At 40.7% G+C, this 13,399-nt stretch overlaps 1 protein-coding gene across 1 annotated transcript; it reads right to left on the bottom strand.

The window, feature by feature from the left end:
• Positions 1 to 1,454: 1,454 nt before the first annotated feature.
• On the bottom strand, positions 1,455 to 2,078 carry LOC137839032 (uncharacterized). Its single transcript, XM_068648163.1, has one exon. The coding sequence runs from the start codon at positions 2,076 to 2,078 to the stop codon at positions 1,455 to 1,457; it is 624 nt and encodes a 207-aa protein (XP_068504264.1).
• Between the last annotated feature and the right edge of the window lie 11,321 nt (positions 2,079 to 13,399).

Genomic DNA, 13,399 nt, shown 5'->3' with positions numbered 1-13,399 from the left:
ATTATGCGTGCGCATTGGTCTCCGCTTACACATACCAAGATCGGGTGGGTGAACCTGTGTTTGAACAACTCCCTGTCGATGAAAGTGTATTTGGCAGCATTTTTCTTTATTTTTTTGGCTTCCGTGGGTTCCAATGGGAGTATACCATCAGCCAGGTAGCGCTTGTAGGGCGTCAACCATGTCTCTCCTCCTTTGACTAGGTAGATTTGCATTGATTCCTCCCCCAGAATCGGATATGTGCTTATCTTGGGCGTCTGCAGCGTCTCCTGAGTCAGTGACCGATGACTCCTCGCTAACCCTCTCGACGTGCTGACCTGATGGACCTCCACCAGATTATCTGCGGTGAAGGTTCGAGGCGTCTTCAGGGTCTCCTGGATGATGGCCATCTTCCTGGCCCCCTTGCCTGAGCTGGCGAGCTTAGCTAGCAAGTCAGCTCGGGCATTCTGCTCTCGGGGGACATGCACCAACTCGAACGCCGCAAATGATCCCTTCAAGGCCTGGACGTATCCCAGATAAACTGCCATATGCGGGTCCTTGGCCTGGTACTCCCCGGTTACCTGACCTGTGACTAATAAAGAGTCATTTTTCGTCGACTGACTTTGCGCACCCATCTCCTTGGCAAGTAGCATGCCAGCGATGAGGGCTTTGTACTCTACTTGGTTGTTGCTGGCCTTGAAGGCGAACCGTAGGGCCTGCTCGATCAACAGCCCGTTCGGCCCCTCCAAGATGACACCTGCCCCGCTGCCTTGTTGGTTAGAGGACCCATCTACAGAGAGCACCCACCGAAAGTTGGCTTCCTTTTGGTGTGCATCTGCCGAGGAGAGCTCTACCACAAAATCTGCATAGACTTGGCCTTTGATAGGACCTCGGGGATCGTACTCGACATCGAACTCTGAAAGTTCCATTGCCCATCGTACCATCCTTCCCGCCACATCCGGTTTCTTGCACTCGTCCCTGGGGTGCATCTTGATCTGGTTGTACCCAGAAAAAGCATCCAGGAAGTTGAGAATCTTGCAGCCCGAGGCGCTGTCTACCAAGGCGTCAATGCTTGGTAGAGGTTAAGAGTCCTTCGGACATGCCTTATTGAGGTCGGTGAAGTCAACGCACATCCTTCATTTTCCGTTGACCTTCTTCACCAAGACCACGTTGGCCAACCACTCAGGGTACTGGATCTCCCTTGTGTGGCCGGCGCTCAGCAGCTTCTTCGTCTCTTCTTTAATGACCTGCCGCCTCTCTTCATTGAACTTCCTTCTTCTCTGGCGGACCGGCCTGACTTTGGGGTCCATGGTGAGGCGGTGGCACAGGAAGTGTGGGTCTATGCCTGGCATGTCCGAGGCAGACCATGCGAAGGCATCCAGATGCCGTGCTATGACCTCGGCGATCTGGTCCTGTGTTGCTTGGCCTAGTGATTTGCCAAGCTTGAACATCCTACCTCCAATCTCCCTCTCCAGGACTTACCCTGCTGGCTCAGGTCGCCTCTCCCGGGCGATCTCTGCTGGGGTGACCCCTTCTTCACTTGGTGCTCTAGTGGTGACCATGAACACCCCTCTCTTCGTCTTGAGGCTGTTCTCATAACACCTTTTAGCCTCCTTCTGATCTGACTTGATGGTAATCACATTTCTCCCCAAGTCAGGCAACTTCATCTTCATGTGCCTCGTCGACGCCACCGCTCTTAGCCTGTTCAATGTAGGTCTGCCCAATAGTATGTTATAAGCGGAAGGGGCATTGATGACGAGGTACCTGATATTCTCTGTACGAGATGCGACACCATCTGTGAAGGGGGTCCTCAGCTCTAAGTGCCCGCGCACCTCCACCTGATCTCCTGCAAATCCGTACAAACAACCAGTATAAGGCCTCAGTTGATCAGGGGACAACTGCAGCTTGTTGAAGGTCATCCAAAACATCACGTCTGCCGAGCTTCCTTGATCCACCAGTACACGTTGTACTTTCCTCCCTGCAGTTACTATTGATATCACCACCGGGTCATTGTCATGGGGGACGACATCTCGAAGGTCGGCCTTGGTGAAGACAAGATCGACGTCAAGGGCCTCATCTGCCACTTGTGCCTCTACTGACATCACTGCTCGGGCATACTTCTTCCGCTAAGAAGCGGTACACCCTCCACCTGAGAAACCCCCAACAATGGTGTGGATTTCACCATGCACAAGTCTCGTGTCCCTGGTCTCCTCCTGGTGCGGTCATGTTCTGGTCTCCCTACGACTCCACCAAGTAATCTTTCAGGAAACCGCTCTTCACCAGTTCGTCTAACTGATGTCCCAACGTCAAGCAGTTGCGTATGGGATGGCCAAATGCTTGGTGGAACTCGCACCACGCGTTCTTGTTATGCCCTAACTTCTTGTCGGACTTAGCGAGCATCTTCAATCTCTCCGCTATATTGGGGATGACAATCAGGTCTTTCAGTTCTACCACGAAGTTGTGCCTTGGTGGCACATTCTCCCTTGTGCGTCCCCTGGTTTGGGGCTTTCTGGGCTCGTAAGGCTGCTGCTTCGTTGGAGCCCTCTTCTCTGTCGTTGCCTCATGTACACTCAGGGGTTGAGGTCAACCTAGTGCTCGTGGGTGCATGGGAACAACGCACGTGTGCTTCTCGTTGACTTCTCCCTCCGCAGCAATATGAGCCACTGCTCGACGCCTTATCTCGCCGAAAGTTTTGGGGCGGTTCTTGATGAGTGACTCGCTGAAAGGTCCTGGCACGATGCCTTTCCTGAACGCGTGCACCATCATTGTTTCATCCTTGATGTTTCACCTCACCACATGTGCCCTAAAACAGTTAAGGAACTCCTTCAGGGACTCTCCCTGATATTATCTTACGTCAAAAACATCATAAGAGATAGGTGGGGGAGCCCGATTCGCTATGTATTGCTCTCTGAACAACTTATAAAGTTGAGCGAACGACGTCACGTGGCCATCAGGGAGGCTGATGAACCAATCCATCGCTGTCTCCACTAGTGTGCTCATGAACAGTTCGCATCGCACCGCGTTAGAGCGTCCAACCAACATCATCAGCGTATGGAAGGCCGTGAGGTGAGCCTCTAGATCCTCTACACCTATGAAAGTGGCTTTAGGACCCACGAACATGGTTGGTATCACGGTGTCCATGATCACTTGCAAGAATGGCATTGAGAAATCCCTGGGTGGTATCGCAGGTTCTTGATCTTCCACCTCACGTTCCCCAGCCTGATTCTGCAACCCCCTGCGCAATTCTTCATTGGTTCTTTGCAATTCTTCATTCCTTCCTAGTGACCCGGCCAGATCAATCTAGATGCGCTCTTGATCTGCCCTTGATGCAGCCACCATTTCTTGTAGAGCCTGCATCGTTTCCATGATCTGTTACAGGGTGAGGCTTTCGACTCCGTTTGGTGCAACGGATCCTTGCCTCGTGTTTCTCATCTTGATGGATCTTTCTTGTTCTTGTGAATGGGACAGTGTTTTAAATCGTGCCCCCCGGTGGGCGCCAAATGTTGACTCGATTATCTTTGTGCGACTACGACGATCGCATGCCCAATTATCCCTACTTTCATTCGTGCCTCCTTCGATCAAACACCTGAAATCACAGAGACAACGGGCGCCCTAGAGGTCATTTGCATTCCGACGTTCAAGTCAATATAGGACTAGGAAACACCAAATCTCACGAGCGTAAAACTGTGTGTTGCGTATCAATCGCGTACCTTATTAGGTTTGTCACTACCCTTTATATACTCTAGGGTTTCTGCTATTTCTGCCACCCAAAATTAGGTTTACTGAGGGTGTGCCTTAGCGCCGGTATCACCCACTCTTAGGGCAATCTAGCGCGTAAGGCTCCCTTACTGGAATGCAACCTCTGACGGGATGACCACCTGGGTACCAACTTGTGCACCTAATCTCTAGGGCCATCCGCCCTGGGAGTGCCCTAGTTGTTCACGTGCCATGCATGCAGCTCACCCCTGGAACATGACCCTCACAGGTCGTATCTCTTCCAATGGCTCTTTACTTGTGTTACGCCTGAACGCGTCATCCACACCACACGCATGGGTCCCTCATGATCGAGGCTTCTCCCTAACTGATAATCGGTGTGTGGTCTGTGATGGATATCCACTAGGAGAGGATTTTATTAATGAAGGAAGAGGATTTTCACCTACACATTTGAAGTTCTTCCTTCTAGTCTTCTTACAAATTAAAAGAAGTCAAAGAGAAGATCAAGCCTAAAGATAAAGAAGTCTACAAACTCTCAAATAATAGGCTTCATATTAAATATCTCTCTTTATAGTTTCTTTTAAATTGTAAATAATATAGAATAATGTTTAGAAAGGTGCTTAGAGGGAAACATGAGACACCTCTTTTGTAAAAGCATCTTTAGGCTTTAGTTTAGCAAATTCTAGAAGCTTGGGGAGTGAGCTTAGTAAGGGGGGTGTGATCTTAGGAGTTTTTTGGGTAGCTTAGGGAATAAGCTATGTAAATGACCAGCCCTTACTCCTATAAAAGGAGGGCTTAGGTCCTTCACAATTCAGATTGGAATTTTATAGTAGAGAGACTATACTCAAATTTGGTGAGAATTTGTGAGTTTTGAGTCTTCTTCTTCTTTGCCTTATCTTGTGAGCTATGGTGAGCTTCAAGTGGTGGCACTCCATCACTTATCTTGGTTCAAGGTTCCAAGTGGCGTGAATGGCTTCTTCCAATTCTCAAAATCCAGCAAGCATCTTCTTCTATAAGTGTTCTTCTTCCCTTTTCTTCAATTTTCCATTCGGTAGTTTTGATTCCTAGAGTTTACTTCTTTTTCTACCGTTTAATTTTGTGTTTCCAGCATTGTGTTCTTAATTCTGTTTTGGTTCAGTAGCTATCTTTTAAATTCTGTCCAGTTTTAATTCTTGTTCTTCTTTCCTTTTGTTTTGATTCAATTTGACAATACATGGACTTCCATATGAGTCATGGTTGGTGCTTAGTTTTGGTGAGTTCTTGAATTTAGAACATTGATCCAATTCTAAAGTAAAGTGCCTTTCAAATCCAGCTCAAGTTGTTCCTAAGAATGTCAAGAATCATGTGTTCTTGTAGTTACATTCACATCATGTGGTATCAGAGTCTAGGCTTGTTTTTGCTTAATTCTTGAGTTGTATTGCACTTTACTTTCAAGAGCTCTTTAATTCAAGTTGTTTACCATTCTGTTTTAGGCTTTATTTTGAGTTTTCTTGCTGTTTTCTTTTGTTACACCATGTGTTTGTGAAAAGGATTCTAGCACTCATTGTTCATATGAGTATGGCTGCTCTTTTGGAATGGCATTCTCCTTCCTAGAGCTGACCTTAAGCTTCCTTTCACTTGTGGTTATATCTTGTTATATGTCTTTTAATTTTGTAATCATGTCAAGTTTTGTCTTAGTCATGTTATTCCATAATTGTCATTACTTCTAGTAGTACTTTTATTGCTTTAATTGTTTCTTGCTTTGGTTTACTTTCTGTTTTTTTTTTAGTTTATTTTTTGATCCTTTGTGCATTTTCATTTTTAGATATTGAGTTCATGCTTGTATTTTCATTCTATACAAGTTCCTTTACACAATTTCCATTATGTCTTTGCTAGTTCATCATACTGTTTTTCATTCCTAAATAGACTCCTCTGTTTTCTTACAAACGTGCTACTGTTTTCAATTTACTGCAATTAATTGGCTCATAGGAAATTTGTGAAAATTTGGATTTACATACTTCAAAGTGTTACAAAAGCATAGAAAAAAGAATCACTCAAAAATTCCAAGTACACAAAAAATGATAAATAAAATACGAAAAGTGTACAATACTGCCGAAAAGAATACGGTAATTGGGCAGCAATTTTGAAAAATTTATTTCTCTCAATTGGCTTACTGTTTTTACCTCATTCCAGTGCCATTTTTGAGTTAAGACATTGAAGTTTCTGTGGTTATTTTTCACATTCCAGTTTGCTTTCAATCGGTACAGTTAAATCTGTAAACATAGCACAGTTTGCTTTTAAAAAAAAAAAAATTCCAGTAGCTGTTTTCTGTTTTCTTTCATCTACTCTAGCACTTTTCTTTAGGACTCTTTTTGTGTGCCTTCTTTATTCATTGAGTTCCTTATTTTTCTTGATTGTCTTTCATTCATATTCTTTCTAGTTTGTCATACATTGCTCTCTGTTTTTGGTTTAGCTTTTATTTGTTTACACCTTTTCTTGCTTGTCTTTTTGTTCTTCTTAAAGTTGTGTGGAGACTTGTTCTTAAGTAAGTTGGTTTGTTGTGACATATTTCACTTGAAGCTACTCCATTCCACAAGAAAGGCTTGGTTGAGGACAGCATAGTTTCTTGGAGTGGTTTGAGTGCTTTCTTGGGCATTTTCCAGCAACCTATATCTCACTGTTTTTTAATTGTCTAACAAGTTTCTTTCACTGTTTTGTTTTCTGTTTTTTTGTATTTTCTGCTCATGGCTCATTTCTCTAGTGGAGAGTCCTCCAAACCATGCTCACCTCAAAAGGCAGCCCTTTATGAGGACTTAAAGAATGCCAAGCAATCTAATGCTCACTATCTTGAGGTGATAAGGAAGATGGAAGCACGGCTCCAAAGTTTGGAGTTAAACCGAGAAGAAATGCATCAAAACCGTGAGCGAAGAACTCCTCCTAGTCGGCATTCTTCAAGGCACTCCCATGGTTATTATGAAGATAATCCAAGGCCAAGACATCATCACCATGAAGAGAGGCGCCAACATGTGGCTGACCCTTGTTCTCCTAATGTAAAACTTCCTAGTTTTAGTGGTGAAAGTGATCCCAATGTATACTTAGGATGGGAGGCTAAGGTGGACCAAATTTTTGATGTAAATGGGGTTAGGGATGAGCATAGGGTTAAGTTAGCTTCTTTAGAATTTTTGGACTATGCCATGCAATGGTGGCATCAATACCTCATGGACATTGACCTACACAAGAGGCCGCCCGTGGTCTCTTGGAACGATTTGAAAGCATGTTTACGCGCTAGATTCGTACCCCTACACTTTAGGAAAGACCTTATGTTGAAACTCCAACTGTTTCATCAAGGCGCGCTAAGTGTGGATGATTACTTTAAACAACTAGACACGCTTTTAATTCGAGTTAATATGGATGAGAGTGAGGAGGCTAAGATAGCTAGGTTTGTGAGTGGACTTCGAAGGGATATTCAAGACGTGGTAGAGTTACAAGAATATTCTTCTTTGGAAAATGTGGTGCACCTTGCTAGCAAAATTGAAAATCAACTTGCAAGGAAAAATGCTTTCAAAAATTCTTCTAAAGATAACTACTACCACTCTTCTTGGAAAAATAAAAACTCTTTTTCAAACATCCCTTCTAAGGACTCTACTTTCAAACCTAGAGAGTCTAAGCCTTCCACTTCCACTTCTAGGCCTAAATCACCACCTAAAACGTCTAGTAAGAAGTGTTTGAAATGTTTAAGCTATGGACATATTGCTTCTAATTGCCCTTCTAAACGAGCTATGTATATGCATGATGGGGTAGATGGTAGTGAGCATGAGTCCGAATCTTCTAGACATTCCTCACCTTCTAGATCCCCAAGTGAGAGTGAAAGTGAAAGCCCACATGTGGGTGACCTATTAGTAATAAGACGCATGCTTGGACAAGTGTTAAAACCTTTTGATGAAACTCAAAGAGAAAATATATTTCATTCAAGGTGTCTTATTAGTGATAGAGTATGCTCTTTGATTGTGGATGGGGGGAGTTGTGCGAATGTGGCAAGCACAAGAGTGGTAGACAAACTTGGATTGCCTACCATCTTTCATGCCAAGCCCTACAAGTTACAATGGTTGAGTGAGGTGGGTGAGATAGTAGTGAACAAACAAGTCCTCATTACATTTTCCATTGGCAAATATAAAGATGAGGTCTTGTGTGATGTTGTTCTAATGGAAGCTACTCATATACTTTTAGGTAGGCCATGGCAATTTGATAGAAAAGTTTTTCATGATGGCTTTACCAACAAAATTTCTTTTCACTTCCATGGGCACAAAGTCACTCTTAAGTCTCTCTCTCCAAAGGAAGTACATGAGGACCAAGTTAAAATGAGAGAAAAAAGAGAGAAAGATAATGATATAAAAAGTTCCAAGAGAAGCCTTCTCATGTCCACACAACAAGTTAAAAGGGTAATAGTTACTCAAAAGCCTATTTTTTTAGCTATTCCTAGGACTATTGACTGTGAGTCGGCTAAGGATAGTCCCACATGTTTGGACAATTTGGTAAAGGACTATGAAGATGTGATTCAAGATCCTCCTAAAGGCTTACCACCTCTAAGAGGGATTGAACACCAAATAGACTTAATGCCCAGGGTTTCTTTACCACATCGTCTAGCATATAGGACCAATCCCAAAGAACCTCAAAAAGAAAATGAAAAGGAAATTGAAGTACATGATAAACCGAGTCTTAATACCTTCTCAACTCAATCACTTTTGTTGACTCGTGCTACGCCTACAAGGTCTTCTTCTTCTTTGTCATTTTCATTACCTAAGGTTCCTACTTCCACACCATATTGGATAAAGAATGTTAAGAATGATTTTTTCATATCTCCTATTTTACCAAATAATATCATTCCTACACAATCTTTTCCAACATTGTCTGTGTATAGACCATCTTTTTCTGAACTCCCAACATTTCAAAGTGATAAGTCATGTTTGCCCATTTCTTCTTGTCTTCTCTTATATAATAGCAAACTGACTTTGTTTTATGCAAGAGTACTGAATTCGTGGACGAATTCTCTCCAACTCGGGGAGTATGATGGATATCCACTAGGAGAGGATTTTATTAATGAAGGAAGAGGATTTTCACCTACACATTTGAAGTTCTTCCTTCTAGTCTTCTCACAAATTAAAAGAAGTCAAAGAGAAGATCAAGCCTAAAGATAAAGAAGTCTACAAACTCTCAAATAATAGGCTTCATATTAAATATCTCTCTTTATAGTTTCTTTTAAATTGTAAATAATATAGAATAATGTTTAGAAAGGTGCTTAGAGGGAAACATGAGACACCTCTTTTGTAAAAGCATCTTTAGGCTTTAGTTTAGCAAATTCTAGAAGCTTGGGGAGTGAGCTTAGTAAGGGGGGTGTGATCTTAGGAGTTTTTTGGGTAGCTTAGGGAATAAGCTATGTAAATGACCAGCCCTTACTCCTATAAAAGGAGGGCTTAGGTCCTTCACAATTCAGATTGGAATTTTATAGTAGAGAGACTATACTCAAATTTGGTGAGAATTTGTGAGTTTTGAGTCTTCTTCTTCTTTGCCTTATCTTGTGAGCTATGGTGAGCTTCAAGTGGTGGCACTCCATCACTTATCTTGGTTCAAGGTTCCAAGTGGCGTGAATGGCTTCTTCCAATTCTCAAAATCCAGCAAGCATCTTCTTCTATAAGTGTTCTTCTTCCCTTTTCTTCAATTTTCCATTCGGTAGTTTTGATTCCTAGAGTTTACTTCTTTTTCTACCGTTTAATTTTGTGTTTCCAGCATTGTGTTCTTAATTCTGTTTTGGTTCAGTAGCTATCTTTTAAATTCTGTCCAGTTTTAATTCTTGTTCTTCTTTCCTTTTGTTTTGATTCAATTTGACAATACATGGACTTCCATATGAGTCATGGTTGGTGCTTAGTTTTGGTGAGTTCTTGAATTTAGAACATTGATCCAATTCTAAAGTAAAGTGCCTTTCAAATCCAGCTCAAGTTGTTCCTAAGAATGTCAAGAATCATGTGTTCTTGTAGTTACACTTCTCGTGGCCCAGCCCCGTTGTTTGAGTCACTAATGTTTGACGTCTCATCGCCCTCAATATATTGCCCAGGACACATCAGTACATCCCGGTGATCGACGCCTGACCACTCCTCGACACCTTGACTCACGTGCCTTGTGAGACACTGGTTCTCGCTGCTTGTGGGACCCAGCTTACGTGGCCCCATCATCATTACTAACGGTCAACTACGTCCGAGGACTGGTCGGTACAAAAGTCATCAAGTTATATGACGTTAAACAAAGCGCTTATTAGGAGGTAACCTATATATATTTTTATTTTTTTATTATTGATTTGTTATTTTAATTTCTATTTTGATTTTTTTGTTGATAAATCCATGTTTTTGGGAAAATTCAAGATTTTTTGTGCAGGGAAACTCGCCCAAGCGTGATATAGCTCGCTTGGGCGAGTTAGGCATTTTAAGAGGGATGCTCTCTGGAGCAATCTCGCCCAAAGGAGATAAATCTTGCTCAGGCGAGATTCCACTTACAGTGTTTTTAAAAACATGAGAAAGGGACCATTTTGTCCCAATTTCATAAACCCTTGGTGAGATTAATCCTAACTTGCAATTTTTCTCCTTAAATATTTGCTAAATCTCAAGTTTTTCTCTTCCAAGTTCCGAATATCTAGCTTAATTTGTGCCATATAAGTGTTCTTGTATCTATTCTATGCTTTAATTCTTATTTCAAACTATTGATTATTGTTTTGTATTACATTTTTTGTAGTCTGGGGGTTTTAGGGTTCATGATGACGGTCTTAAATTTCTGGTACATTTTTTATTGCATAGTTTTGGTTGAATACCATTTGAAAGATGTTGATAAATTAGATGGTTGAATAGGTTCTAATTGCTCATTAAATTCATTTTTAGGAGTGCCCATCAAGGGTTTGATAAAATTCTTAAAGGAAAGATTTTAGTGTTAATTATGTGAATCCTTGGTAATTTTCATTAGATGCAACATTATGAAAGTAGAAAACAAATTGTGATTATTGATATGTTTGAGAATTTGTTATACTTATAGTGTTACAGAAAATGGGTCGTACAAAAAGCACTGCAACACTGATAAGTGCCTTATTTCAGTAATATTTTATATTAAAATACAAACATTTATGGATATTAATTGATAAGATAACTATAATATAACCCCTAATTTATGAATTTATACCTTTTTACATATTTTGTAATTATAATATGAATCAGAACGATTTATTCCCAAATTTGTGTTAATTTCATGATTATAGGGATAAATGGAGATGAAAGGGCAAAATGATAATATATAAGATAAAAAGGGAAAGTTGGAACGCTCCAAAAACTTGCTTAAGACAGAATCTCCTAGAGGATCTCACCCAAGTGAGCTGAGTTACGCCTAGGCGAGATCACTCCAGACACGCTATGCCTTTTTTCCTCTAAATTGCCCAAGCGAGCCCAATCATGCCTTGACGAGAAGTCACTTAGCCCAACCCCAACTAGGTTAAATATGAGGCATGAGCCACAACCCTAAACATCAATTGGGAGAATATGAGGTGATATAAAACCCTAGAGGAAGCAACCATCAAGGAGAAACATCCTGGATCTTCTTTTCTTACTTTCCATGCTTGTGATGGCCAACATGAGTGACTAATTCTATCCTTTGGGATTTGGGTAATCTATTCAAAATCTTATGCATTGAGGTGATATTTAAATATAATATTTTGTTCTTTATTGATGATTGGTATTATCATTTTATTTGTAATGCTTGTTTATCATGATTTAGATCCTTAGATTTGACTGAAAAGTATGTCTAAGTTTCTGACCCAAATGATAATGCTTAACATATTTGAATGTTAGGAATATATTTGAAATGTTAATTGCTATCAACATTTAATCCTAATGATAGATTTTTTATAAATATGTGAGGAATCGATATTTAGGAGACTCTCTTAATAATTTTATATGCGATGAATCGATATAAAATAATTTAGGAGTGTAATTTTATTGTGAACAAACTACTTTATTGCTTATTTGTAGGTCACAACCTTAGTAGCTAAATCTGAAATGCAGTTCACAACAAGCCTTCCATATTATTTGACATTTATTGTCCTTGTCAATATTCGGCAGAAGGGTAAGCCCTTAAAATAATTTATGGAAAGGTTTGGGAGAATTGCTTTAAAAATTTGAAATTTGAGTAATGAGGTTACTCTCCACCATATGATGACAACATTGAGACCAGACCCGTTTGTCAACAACTTGTGCAAAAAGTCGATAGTTGGCCTTGATGAGCTCAAGAGAAGGGCATCCAAATTTATGTAGCTAGAGGAATTACAAGAATTCCAAAATCAAGAACGAGCTAAGATAGGGCCTGACAAAGTGATACAACCCAATTAGACAAGGAGATAACCAAGGACACAACAAACACTTTACAATTAACTCAGTCATCTCAGCATCCAAGACAAAAGAAGCCCCACCTCAACAGAAGAAGAATTGGACATAGGCCAGAGAATTAAATAGAAGAATAAGTTAGAGTAGGGTTCACTTAGCATAAATTGGGCTCACCAGAAGGCTCTGTCTTCTGGTCTTTTTAAAAGACAATTTTATGTAAATAAATTGGACTCACTTTAGGGGTCCAAATAGAAGAATAAGCTAAAGTAGGGTTCACTTAGCATAAATTGGGGTGTACTTAGCATAAATTGGGTATGTGTCAAGCCCACATTGAATGACAAGTGCACCTAGGTTTAGGGTTTTTTTGACCCACCTTCTAGAAGGTTTCTCATAAATGACACCGCTACCCCTCTCACTCTTGCTCCCTAAGTCACTCTCTCCTATATAAAGGATATCTTGCCTCATGTAATTCACACTTGAATTCGAAATAGAAAGGAAAGTCTACAAGAGTGTTTAGTGAGCTTTGTCTACTAGAAATTGGGTTTTATCTTGGGTGTTTGTGCACTTCAAGTGGCGGCTCTTCACCACTAATCTTAGAGTCTCCTCCTCCTCCAAGTGGCGTGATTCGTTATTCCATAAGCATCTATTAATCTCTCCACCTTTGTGTTTTTCTTTCCTTTTCCTTACGCCATTTTTCCATACTTTTATTCATTTATGTTTGTCTTTCTTCATCATCTTATGCTTCTTTTCATATCTTTTATTTCCACAACTTCATCATCCTAATCACCAGACTTGTGTTTTCTCTTTGTGATGTAAGATTGCACATTTTATGGGTTCTACTTTGTTTATGAGTTTTTATTTTAAGCAAGATATGGTGAGAAACCCAAAGAAAATTCCCTTTAGACACGAAATTAGCCAAGTGGTTAAGTAAGTGTGAAGGTTCACTTATGGAGGAAAAAGAGAAAAAAACAATTATATGGTGTGATGATGATGAGGTTTATAGTTAAAGAACATAAGATAGAAAGGACCAAATGGAAAGAAGGAGAATTAAACAAATGGAATGAAAAAGAGGCGAAAGGAATAAAAGGGAAAAGTTAAAGAGAAAGAAAACTTATGAATATGGAGATGGTGTCATGCCACATGGAGGGTGGGAAGCTCCAAGATGAGTGGTGCAGAGCTGTCACTTGAAGTGTGATACACTCAAGATAAGACCTATAGAATTGGAGTACTCAGACTCACTAAACACTCACACAAAGTTTCTTTTCTATAATCAATTTCAATGTGTGAATACATGAGGCAAGACACTCTATTTATAGGAA

Source organism: Phaseolus vulgaris, chromosome 11 (assembly GCF_000499845.2).
Source record: "Phaseolus vulgaris cultivar G19833 chromosome 11, P. vulgaris v2.0, whole genome shotgun sequence".
In the NCBI taxonomy this organism is placed as follows: Eukaryota; Viridiplantae; Streptophyta; class Magnoliopsida; order Fabales; family Fabaceae; genus Phaseolus; species Phaseolus vulgaris.
This window is presented reverse-complemented; position numbering and strand designations above follow the sequence as displayed.